Genomic DNA, 12,376 nt, shown 5'->3' on the forward strand with positions numbered 1-12,376 from the left:
ATATAAAAATACAAACAACATTAAAACATCGTTTAAACGGTTCTCACAGAAAGTTTAAAACCAAATTAAAATGCATATAAATGCTACAATGCCTATATGAATTTGATTAATTCCTGTTTAAGGGATTAATTCCTGTTAATTCCTGTTAATTAATTCCTGAATTAATTAATTCCTGTTCCTTGTTAGCTACTTAACCTGTTTAAGCGGCTAACAAGCCCCAGTGAACCGACCGAATGCCCTGCAGCACAGTCTTCGCTCAGAGGCAAAATGAAGCACGAGTTGGCACCAGGCGGACCTCAGTGGGGAGGTCCTTCCATAATGGGGTCACCACTCAAAAGGCCCTTCTCCTTCTTGCCCCCAGCCCAGCCTCTCTTGGAGGCGGCCGTCAGAGGCATGGCCCAGAGGCTGATGGCTGCGTCTGGGCAGGTGGCAGTCAGGAAAGATGCTCCATCAGGCATTACGGTTCCGAGCCTTGTAGGGCTTTGTGGCTCAAAACCAGCACCTTGAACTGTGCTTGGAAGCATCTAGGCCGGCAGTGGGCCAGAACTGGTGTTATTTCCTCGGCCCATCCGGTCCCACTTATTATTCTGCCGGCTGCGTTTTGCACAAGCTGAGGCTTCTGAGCCGTCTGCAAGGGCAGCCCCACGTGGCTCCCCCCCCCCCCCGCAACAATTCCATTTGGAGGTTTTTGGCCTGGCTGATGGGCAAGCCCTCCGTGTTTCCTCCCCTCCCCTGCAGTGGCATCCTACCCATCGCAAGAGGAAGAGGACTGCCCCACACCCCAGCACTGGGTTGGAGCCGCTCGCCTCCAGATCAGGGAGCTGAGCCCAGGGAGGGTACCACTTCCAACTACTCCTCTGCTTCTGCAACTCTCGCCTCTGCATCTCCTTGTTTTTCCCTGTGCAATTTCACTGTCTTTTCCTGATTACCACACTCAGAGATGCTTTGCCAGCACCCCCCAAATGCTGGTGGGGCCGAGACTGCAAGAATATTCCAGCGAGTGGACTCCTGGTTGGGCTGGGTCACTTCCCTTCTTGGGAAGGAGCAGCGGACAAGTTAGACCTGCCGCAGATCCAGGTCTCCCGCTACTGAAGTTGGTGGCTTTTCCATCCGTGTTGAAATCTGCAACGATCCAGAGGCATCTGCAGGATGGAGGCGGGGGGGGGGGGGCTGCAGAGATGCGCCCAACCATCTGCTTTTCCCCGCTGCCTCTTCCGCTTCCGCCTGCCCCGCACCCCGGGCTTCATTAACCAACATCACTCCACCCCTTAAGTGCGTTTTTCACCTCCTTTCACTTCCGATAGCATGGAATGCGTTTGATGGCCCAGGACCTTCTGCAAAGTGCCCATAAACTGGTTGGACTCAGGAGCCACTGAGTCCAACCCTGCCAAGTTTTTCACTGAAAGACATGCGCACGCGTGTGTGAGCCCCACCAAGAGCCCTGATATGGGCTATCGCAGTGGCATCTAACTTCATTAAATGAATAAGTGTATGGCTATCCACTAACTGGACAGAAGTCTGGGGTGTGCACTCAGTGTAACGATCTCCTGGCTCTCAAGGGACAAATTGAGCCAGTGTGGTGTAGTGGTTAAGAGTGCGGGACTGGGACTCAGGCGATCTGGATTCAAGTCTCCGCTCAGCCATGGAGCCAACTGGGTGACTTTGGGCCAGTCACAGACTCTCAGCCCAACCTACCTCACAGGGTTGCTGTTGTGAGGATAAGATGGAGGAGGAGAATGATGTAAGCTGCCTTGAGCCCTTTGTAGGAAAAAGACAGGATATAAATCGATACATAAATAAATATTCACCCCCCCCCCCAAAGCCAAGGATGCCGACCTGGAGAAGCTGAGAGTTTGGTAGACAAGTGCTTCAGGGACCGAACCACTGTGCCCAAATCCCTTGGCAGGAGCTCCTGGATCGTCATGGAGAATGGGGGTCTCAGGGAAGGGAATCATCCTGGACAACAGGGAAATGGTCTCTTAGAAGGGGCCGTCGCTTGAAAGATGGAGAAATAACCTCTCGCACCCTGAGTGCATTATGGGAGTGGGAGAGCCATTACACACACACAGCTGGATCTGTGATAGGGGCACAGCCCTTGTGGTTAGTTGGTTGTGCACATCTTGTGCCACCCAGGAAGTTGTGTAGCTAGTGCTGGAGGGAGCCTGTTGTTGTGGTCCCTGCCAGGGCCAATGATGTGGGGGGATCCTGGACGTTCCTACTTTCGACAGCCGTTAGATGTAACCCAATGGGGAGAAAACCTTTCCTGCCCCTCCTGAAGGGTAACCCTGGCATGGATATCTGGTATTGATTTATTTATTTATCTAGCATTTTTATATGCTGTCCCATTGCTTAAAGCCTCGGGACGGCTCACATAAATAAATAAACACAATACAAATACAATTAAAACCTGGAAACATCCTGGCTGCACAATTAAAACCTGTAGATATCAAGTGTTGTTAAAATATTGTTTAAATAAAAAAGTCTTAGCCTGGCGCCAAAAACAAATGACGGCGCCAGGCGGATCTCTCTGGGAAGTGCATCCCACAGATGGGGTGCCACCGCAGAGAAAGCCCTCCTCCAGGTACTTTGCCTCCTGATGTCTCTCACAGAGGGCTCCCAGAGGAGGGCCCCTGCTGCCAATCTCAAGGGGCGGGAGGGCAAATAAGGAAGCAGGCGTTCCTTTAGGTATCCAGGTCCCAAGCCGTAGACTCTGCTGGCAGCCTCCCCCCCACCCCACCCCCCACACACAATTAGCTGGATCTTCCCATCAACTACCAACGTTAGCAGCTTTTGAAATGACAGCCACAGCCAGCCTCTCCCGTGAAAAGCACAAGCCTCCACACGACTGGTGCCAGAAAACTCCCCCTGGAGAAGAGAAAGCGACTCAGCTGCGACCCCAGCCAGCACTAAGCCGCAGGAGAACTTGGGAGGGCTGCTTTCTGGGTAAAGCTCTGGGTGGACAAACCAGACTTGGAATGTGGGGAGCAGAGGACCTCATGCACCCTTCCTCGGAACCAGGTGAAAGCCCTTGTGCTGCGAGAAAGACGAACCCAACAGCTTTCAAAAGACACATCGTTAACTGCCGAGCTCCAATAAACAATCATTTATTAAAGAGCTAAGACAAGGGGAGGTTTGGAAAGGAGATGCCGCCTTTCAGTGAGTGAAACACCATTGACTAGCTAACACGGGGTTAACAGGAAGCCTACGATCCTTAGAATGACTTCAGCCAGAGCAGCTTCCAGGGCAGAGCCTGTGCTGCAATGGCACAAGTGTTTCTCCGAGCAATTAAAAAAACCAGGCACTTAAAAGAGTCGATAGGAGGCAGGACCATCTTCATTTGTAGAGTGCAGAGATCTGGAACATCAAGACAGAGGAAAACAATTCTCCAACAACATGCTATTTTAGAGGACTCGTGGGGGCAGGGGAAAGGCAGATCCAATGAACTGAGGAGCCTGCAAGTTCTTTCCCCCAGGTATTTCCTGAATACATTTCTTCAGAAATTGTTGGTTCATGCACGGGAGAGGAGAGGAGGAAACAGGGGCCATTTTCCTCCCACAGTTCCTTGCGCACTCTGTGACCACTACTGCGCAAAGTGTTCTGCAGACCGCTTTGCACGGAGATGTTTTCCAGATCTTCCACTCCTTGAATGCTATTTAGATCGGATGTACCTGCGTCAGTGCTGAGCAACTCGTGGTCCTCCAGATGCCTTGGCCTAACCCTCCCATCAGCACTAGCCAGCAGAGCCCGTGATGAAGGTTGATGGGAATGTTGGGCCAAAACATTACTCAACCTATGTTTCATTACTATATTTAGACCTATTTCTCTCTATCTATGTATATTTAGTCAATGAAGCTGGAATAGCTAGTCTTCCTTAGTTTTATGTGCTGTATAAATATCAGTATTTTTCCCAAAGAGCCCAAGATAGCATTTTGGCTTGGGGGTGGGGGCAGATTTGGCTTGGGGGTGGAGGCAGATCAACATTTTGGCTTGGGGGTGGGGGCAGATCAACACAAAGGCTGCATCCAGCTCACACTGAATTGCTTTCCCTCGTGTGGGTGCCAGGTTGATTTATGTCCACGAGTGACACTGCACTGACAGAAGCCTTGTTCTGGACACACAAAGAACCCAAGTTAGACACGGCTGCACAAACGGACGTGCATCACACTGACGCAATCTGCTGTGCAACTGCCCGCACACAAGGTAAGCGCTTACGGGACCAGCTTGTGGGATGACGCCACTAGACGCTGCCCACTGGTTAGCAGGGTGGCCTGCACTCCTCCCCACTGACGTCCGTCTCGTCAGCTTTGGACACACACCGGTCCCATTTGCACAGAGGTGGAACGAGTGGGGAACCTACGGCCAGACGGACAAGTGAAGCTAACTGCTGGGAGTGAGCAGGGTGGCAGTCCGGGCCAATCATCCCCACAGACTGCTGACTGTATCCCAGATGATCCGGAGGCAGGAAGGGAGACAAGTTTTGGTCTGACTGTGGAAGACGGGCAAGGCCAGGGTTCTGAGAGGGAGAGGTCCAACCGTTTGCTAAGCCGGGCAGTTTCTGGAAACGACCCAGATGCACAGCCAGTGAGAGGGGTCTCTGCGGATGAGCAATTCCTAGACACAGACTAGGTCTCCTTGTGCTCGTGACCCTGTGGCAAGGCATCAGCAGAGACGGGAGGCCCAACTCACGGAGCAGTGTGCAGAGAACGCGTCAGAGAGGCCCTCCAGGGGATGGGGCCCAGGCATGCTCATAAGGAGAGTTCCTGGAGGTCAGCACCAAACTGGGTTCAACAAGCCACTCTCTGCATGCTCAGAGATCCATTCTGGAAGATGCGCATTTGGAAAATGAAAGAAAAGTTTGCAAGGAAAAAGGTCTGTGGTTATTGCTTGCAGGAGGAACGTCGGCTCGCGAGAGCTAGTTTGTGGAACAATGCCAAGGTATTGCCCACTGATAGCTATGAGGCCTGCACTCTGCTCCACTTAGGCCTATCTCGTTTACACTGAACACATGCCAATCCAATTTGCTCCGAAGATCAAGTGCAGAAACTACAGACAAACAGGCAAGTGGGGCGAGCTGGGCAAAGGGAGCAAGCAGAACCAGACTCTTAGGGGAAGCAAGGCTGGAGTAGCTACTGCTGGCGAGCCTGTCAAAAGCCTGTTTCGGATTCCTTTTTCAGGGGAGGCTGGGGGGCCAGAGGGGGCAGGCCACCCAGAGGCCCAGTGGCCCCAGCCAGCCTTGCATCCCATCAACGGAGGAGCAACTACAGCAGAGGATGCGAAGAAGCAGCCAAACCCAGCGCAAGAGGGCAACCAAAAAACCCCACCCTCAGTCCAGGACGTATCGCAGAAAAAGTCACACCGGCTTACACAAGTGTCTTGAGAAGACCCCTCCACACACGCCTCCATCCTTGTGGTAGCACAGAATCTGAATGTCACCCATCACAGTCAACGTTGATCGACCACAAGTGGGCGTGGTTTTCTGAAGTCACATGACCTCCTGCTCTAAGCTGGCTGCCGCTGAATTTCTAGCTCATGTAATGCCAAGAGAGAGTTTCAGCCATGCTTTGAAAGGTCGAGAAAGCTGGTCCCAAGTGTGAATTCCGTATAGCTTACTAAGGGTCAACTGGCCAAGAGAACCCACTTCCTCAGCTACAAGATGCTCTCGTCCAAGACCAAGTCCGTCAAAAGAGTTGTGTTGGGTCTGAAGATTCACTCATTGCTAGGATTGGCAGGTTTCCCCACTGTGTGTATTCTCTGATGCGATTTGAGATGTGTGTTGCGACCAAAACTCTTTCCACACTCTGCGCACTGATAGGGCTTTTCTCCTGTGTGTATTCTTTGATGTCGTTTAAAGTGTGTCCTGTGTCCAAAACTTTTTCCACACTCTGAACATGTATAGGGCTTCTCACCTGTGTGAATTCTTTGATGCAGTTTCAGGTATGTGCTGGAGCTGAAACTCTTTCCACATTCTGAGCATTTATATGGTTTCTCTCCTGTGTGAATTCTCTGATGTCCTTTCAGGGCGGCACTTTGACTGAAGGTCTTTCCACACTCAGTGCATTTGTAGGGCTTCTCCCCTGTGTGTATTCTTTCATGTACTTTGAGGCTTCTGCTGTCAATGAAGCTCTTTCCACACTCTGAACACTTGTAAGGTTTCTCCCCTGTATGAATTTTTTGATGCGCTTTGAGAATTTTACTTAGTTTGAAGCTCTTTCCACACTCGGCGCATTTATATGGTCTCTCGCCAGTATGGATTTTGTGATGCAACTGAAGATCTGACATGCGACGAAACTGCTTTCCACATTCAGAACATTTATGTGGCTTCTCTCCAGTATGGATTCTTTGATGAATTTTAAGACTGGTGGTCTGACTGAAGCTTTTCCCACATTCTGAACATTTAGTGCGCTCCTCCCCTGTATGGATTCTTTTGTGCGCAGTAAAATGTGAACTGTGACGGAAACTCTGCCCACATTCTAAACATTTATAGGGCTTTTCCCCTGTGTGGATTCGCTGATGGGATTTAAGGTTTCCACTGGAACTGAAGTTCTTTCCACAGTCAGAGCATTTATACGGCTTCTCACCAGTATGAATTTTTTGATGTGACTTCAACTCAGCTTTGCGACCAAACAGCCTTCCACACTCTGCGCATTTAAATGGTTTCTCACCTGTGTGAATTATCTGATGTGCATTGCACTGTGAGCTCCGGCTGAAACATTTTCCACACACAGGACATATGTAAGGCTTCAAGCATGGATGGATTTTTTGATGTGCACTGAAGTCTGAACTATGATTGAAACTCTTCTCACACTCTGAGCATTTATAGGGCCTCTGCCCTTTGTGAATCCTTTGATGTGATATCAGAAACGTGCTCTGAAAGAAGATCTTTCCACACAGTAAACATTTATACAGTGTTTCTCTCGTGTGAATTCTTTGATGCAAATTAAGGTCTGATTTGGAACTGAATTGCTTTTCACACTGAGAGCATTTATGTGGCTGCTTCTCATTGTGATTTATTTGATGTCTTTTAAGGTTTGAGCTCCAGCAGAAGCTTTTTCCACATACAAAACATTTATAGGGCTTCTCTCCTGTGTGAAGTCTTTGATGAAAGGTAAGGCTTATACTATGAGTGAAACTCTTTCCGCACTCCAAACACGTATAGGGCTTCTCGCCTGTATGAGTTCTCTGATGCCATTTAAAACTTATGGCATGAGTGAAACTCTTTCCACACTCAGAACACTTATAGGGCTTCTCCCTCGTGTGACTTCTCTGATGGGATTTGAGGTACAGGCGGCGACAAAAGCTCTTTCCACACTCTAAGCATTTATAAGGCTTCTCACCTTTGTGAACTATTCGATGCCATTTAAGCTTCCTACTGTCACTGAAACTCTTTCCACACGCTGCGCATTTAAACGGCTTTTCCCCTTTGTGAATTAGTTGATGTCTTTTAAGGTCCGAGTGCCACCTAAAGCCTTTTCCACACTGCGAACACTTATTGGTCTTTGTCCAAGTGTGATTTCTTAAGTACAAAGTAAGACTCACGCTATGACCAAATTGTTCACCGTATGCTGAGCCTACATAAGATTTCTCTGTTGGGCGAATCTTCTGAGGCTTTTTCAGGACGGTGCTCTGACAGAAGCTCTTTTCATACTCTGAATATTCATACGGTTTCTGCCCTGTGTGAATTCTTTCATGTGACTTTAAGTAAGTGCTCTGATGGAAGCTCTTTCCACACACCAAACAGGTATAGGGCTTCCCCCCGGTGTGTATTCTCTGATGTCTTTTGAGGTTTGAGTTCCAATAGAAGCTTTTTCCACACTCCAAACATTTGTAACTCTTCTCCCTTTTGCGATACCTTTGATACAAGGCAAGGCTTAAACCATGACTGAACTGGTTTTCACTGTCCAAGCATTTATAGGTTTTCTCTCCTATGTGATGCTCAGTAAGATAGATCTGCTGAGTCACGCTTTTTCCGCAGCCAGAGCATATCAACAGTGTTTCCTTACTGTTACTATTTCCTCTGCTTTCTTCATGACCTTCTTCTGGCATTGGAATTACATGTAAGTCAGCCTGTTCTTCACCAATGGCCCTGTTCTTCCACATCTGGTTCTTTTCAGCTTTCATTCTATGTTCTTCAGCCTCTTCATTACTCTCCATCTCATCACCTAAAAAATGAAGAAAAAGATGTTCAAGGAAGAGAAGAGCCACAATCTAAGGGAACACTGCTTTGACTTCAGGAATGTGCGTGCTAAGAAACTGAGATCTATAAATGCAGGGCATCAATGCAGGGAGTACGTTTGTCAGGGCACACGGTCAGAAAGGAAAAGGTGGAGAAGCACTTTTTTGCCACACCCTCTTACCGTGAACACCCACAGAAGCCAGAGATCTTGGACTCTGGCTTTTCTTTGGCATAATTTGAGGAGAAGCCTGGAGCAGCAAACATGAAAAGAAGAATTTAGGAGGGAAAGAGAAAGGGACTCTACCGAAGAGTGTGGCATTAATAAGCATGGTTGTCAAGATTTACATACAATTCACACATGGACGTGCATGTGGGGCAATAAAAAAGGATTATGAGATTTACAGTGCAATTCTGTATAAGCCTACTCACAACTGAGGATCTAATACAGCTTACTCTCTGGAAAGTAGGTACTCATTGGCATTCTGAACGAGCACTTACGTCCGTATATGCCCGACCGCCCTTTGAGATCTGCTGGAGAGTCCCTTCTCCGGGAACCCTCCATGAAAGAAATTAGGAGAGTAAGTACTCAGAGGAGGGCTTTCTCTGCGGTGGCGCCCAACCTATGGAATTCACTCCCCAAAGAGGTCCACCTGGCACCATCGTTACTGGTTTTTCGGTGCCAGGTAAAGACCTTTTTATTTAAACATCATTTTAATTGTTAAAATATGATCTGGCCAGGGCAACTTCTTCTTCCTTCTCTTTTCTCCTCCTATATTCTTTATTTACTTATTTTATACTGATAATTTTAAATTTTATATTATTATGTTTGTAACTCAGTGTATTTTTTGTATTTAATGTAATTTATTATGTTCTATTGTATTTCAATGTATTTTATTGTGTTGTAAGCCGCCCCGAGGCTTCGGCAAGGGGCGGCATAGAAATGTTATAATAATAATAATTATTATTATTATTCTAAATTATGTTACAGTGAAGTCAGAAACTACTAAAAGGAACAGAAACAAACGAATGCATTTTAAAATAAATTATGTGCCACTAGCATTTGAGATAAGCCCGAGTTACTAATTGGTTTTAGCGTGGGTCACAAGGCTGCCATCTGTCCAGGTCATCCCCATCTTTGGGTGTCTGCCAGGGCTGCCACCCTGTGCTCTGAGACTAGCTGCCATTTTGTGCTGCCATCGCAACACAAGGGGCATTGTGGGGAATCAACTCGGCAGCTTGACATAGCTGTACCTGGCAATGCTTGGAGGTTGCAAGAGGAGGAAGGGGACCAGGGGAGGATGCTTTGCCCAGGGCTCCCTCAAGCCTGGAACTGGCCCTGTTGATCCACAAAGCGGGGCTCAGATAGCTTCAGCCTCCCCCTCTCATACACGCTTTTACAAAGAAAGCCACCCAGGTAGGATGGAGACAGTGTGAGCTGGACACAACCTTGCCATTGGAAGGGGAGGCCCGTCCTCAGTGACTTCAGATACTGTCAAAGCATCCACCAGCCTCACCAAGAACGCTTCCCAAAGCCAGAAGTCTCCCTCCCTCCCTCCCTCACCAACACACACCTGAGCAGCTACTGGCTGATCCCTCTAAGTCTGCTGAATCCTGGGCAAATGGACCTTCCCCTTTCTCCAGCCAGGAGATGAGGCCAGGCTTGGGAGCTTTGTTGGGGGGAAAAGAAAAGAAAGACGAGGGTTACTTGATCATGAAATACCCATTATGAAATAGCCATCAGCTTTAGGCAGCCTGCCCAATACATGGGGCTGACAGAAGCAACAGTTCACCAACTTCCAAGAAGGCTGCAGTTGCTCACCTGTGTACTGCAATGTGAAACGGCTACTCTTGCCTTCAGCAGCATCAAATAAGGGTGGAAAGGAATCCTCATCCAGAGGAGCGGCATTCCCATAATTCTCTTGCATGACATCCATGGTCAGGGCCCTCTGGCCTGGACTGAGCAGTACACTCCTTGGAGAAATCAACAGATCCCACCTCAAAAGACCCAGGACTCTGAAAGAGCAAGAAAAAAGGATCATCCCTATGCAAACAGTTCCATCCACAACACTCACACCTTTGCTCATAACCAGAAATTAAAACTTCTGATCAAAGAGGAGCACTCCACAGCTTGGAAGTGCTCCTCGACCCAAAGCTGTCTTTGGAAGCTCAAGGGACTGTGGTGGCAAGGAGCGCTTTCCTTCAGCTTCAGCTGATCCATCAACTGCATCCCTACCTGGAGGACGACTGCCTAGCGACAGTGACACATGCATTGGTTACTTCCCGATTGGACTTCTGTAACATGCTCTATGTGGGGCTGCCCTTGAAGACAGTCCGGATACTTCAGATGGTGCAAAACAGAGCAGCCAGGTTGCTGATGGGGACTGGGCGTTATTCTCACATAACCCCAGTCCTCCACCAGCTTCACTGGCTTCCCACTGAAGTCCGGGCTCAATTCAAGGTGCTGGTTATTACCTACAAAGCCCTTAACGGCTTGGGACCTGGATACCTAAAGGAACTCCTGCTTCTATATATGCCCTCCCGCCCCTTGAGATCGGCGGCAGAGGCCCTCTTCCAGGAACCCTTTGTGAAAGACATCAGGAGAGTGAGTACCTGGAGGAGGGCTTATTCTGCGGTGGCGCCCCACTTATGGAATGCACTCCCCAGAGAGGTCCGTCTGGCACCGTCGTTATTTGTTTTTCAGCGCCAGGCCAAGACCTTTTTATTCAATCAATATTTTAATAATTGTTAATATTATTTATTGGTTTTAACTTTTTTTAGCCAGGTTGAATCCAGATTTTATATTTTATATGTATGATTGTTTATTTATTATGTTGGAAGCCGTCCCAAGGCTTATGCAACTGGGACGGCATATAAAAACTCCAAACAAACAAACAAACAAATAACCAGAAGTTTTGCTACAAGAGGCAAAATTTCACATGGGATTGTTCTTTGCTTTACTGTAAAGAGACACCTACCAATTTGCTCAAGTATTGGCAAATAATAGACTATCATTTGTGGGAAGAATTTATTATAGCAACCTCAAAGGACAGACATTATGATGCTCCTCATAAAAACATCCTTCCTTCCTTCCTTCCTTCCTTCCTTCCTTCCGAGAGAGAGAGAGAGAGAGAGAGAGAGAGAGATCTTCTATACTGTCCCATTCGCTGAAGCCTCGGGGCAGCTCACAATCATAAATAAATAAATACAATATAAAACAGTATAATTTAAGTCGCCCTGGCCAAAGAATAAAATAAATAAATAGTATTAATAATTAAAATAACATTTGAATAAAAAGGTCTTGGCAAATAACGATGGCGCCAGGCGGACCTCTCTGGGGAGCGCATTCCATAGATTGGGTGCCACCGCAGAGAAAGCCCTCCTCTGGGTACTTACCCTCCTAATATTCTTCACGGAGGGTTCCCAGAGAAGGGCCTCTCTCGCTGATCTCAAGGGGCGGGCGGGCATATATGGACATAAGTGCTCCTTCAGGTAACCAGGACCCAAGCCGTTAAGGGCTTTATAGGTCATCACCAACACCTTGAATTGGGCCTGGACTTCAGTGGGGAGCCAGTGAAGCTGAGGGAGAACTGGAGTCATGTGAACATAGCGCCCAGTCCCCGTCAGCAGCCTGGCAGCTCTATTTTGAACCAACTGAAGTATCCAGACTGTCTTCAAGAGCAACCCCACATAGAGCATGCTACAGAAGTCAAGTCGGGAAGTCACCAGCGCGTGTGTCACTGTCACCAGGCAGTCGTTCTCCAAGTAGGGGGGCAGCTGGTGGATCAGCCGAAGCTGAAGAAAAGCGCTCCTCGCCACCGCTGTCACCTGAGCTTCCAGTGAAAGCTCCGGGTCGAGGAGCACTCCCAAGCTGCGGACCTTGTCCCTAACAGGGAGTGCAACCCCATTCAGGACTAAATTCAATTCTCCTTCCCCGAAGCCCAATCCGCCAACCAACAGGACCTCCATCTTGTCTGGACTGAGCTTCAGTTTATTGGCCCTCATCCAGCCCATTACCTCGGCCAGGCACCAGTTCAGCACAGCCACTGCCTCACCTGGATTGGTTGAAAAAGAGAGGTAGAGCTGGGTATCATCAGCGTACTGATGATTCCGCAGCCCACACCTCCTGAGGACCTCTCCCAGCGGTTTCATGTAGATGTTAAACAGCAAAGGGGACAAAATGGACCCCTGCGGTACTCCATGGCA

General features: G+C 48.4%; 1 protein-coding gene across 5 annotated transcripts in view; it reads right to left on the reverse strand.

The window, feature by feature from the left end:
- Positions 1–1,843: 1,843 nt before the first annotated feature.
- Positions 1,844–12,376, reverse strand: part of LOC123021694 (zinc finger protein 91-like) — a 13,553-nt gene continuing 3,020 nt past the window's right edge. Inside the window, exons 1-4 of one of the 5 annotated variants that reach the window (XR_006414380.1) lie at positions 9,993–10,224; positions 9,745–9,840; positions 5,365–8,159; positions 1,844–1,956 (exon numbers count right to left, since the gene is read on the reverse strand). Coding sequence is in view for 3 of the 5 variants with exons in the window: in XM_044426711.1 (XP_044282646.1) it covers positions 5,707–8,159; positions 9,745–9,840; positions 9,993–10,212 (2,769 nt within the window). In the remaining 2 variants the exon portion in view is untranslated. Of the gene's footprint in view, positions 1,957–3,088; positions 8,160–9,744; positions 9,841–9,992; positions 10,225–12,376 lie in introns of those variants that run through there. The other 4 variants (XR_006414379.1, XM_044426712.1, XM_044426711.1 and 1 more) reach the window with 4 other exon arrangements.

This window comes from Varanus komodoensis, unplaced genomic scaffold (genome assembly GCF_004798865.1).
Source record: "Varanus komodoensis strain SLA01 unplaced genomic scaffold, ASM479886v1 scaffold172, whole genome shotgun sequence".
NCBI lineage: Eukaryota > Metazoa > Chordata > Lepidosauria > Squamata > Varanidae > Varanus > Varanus komodoensis.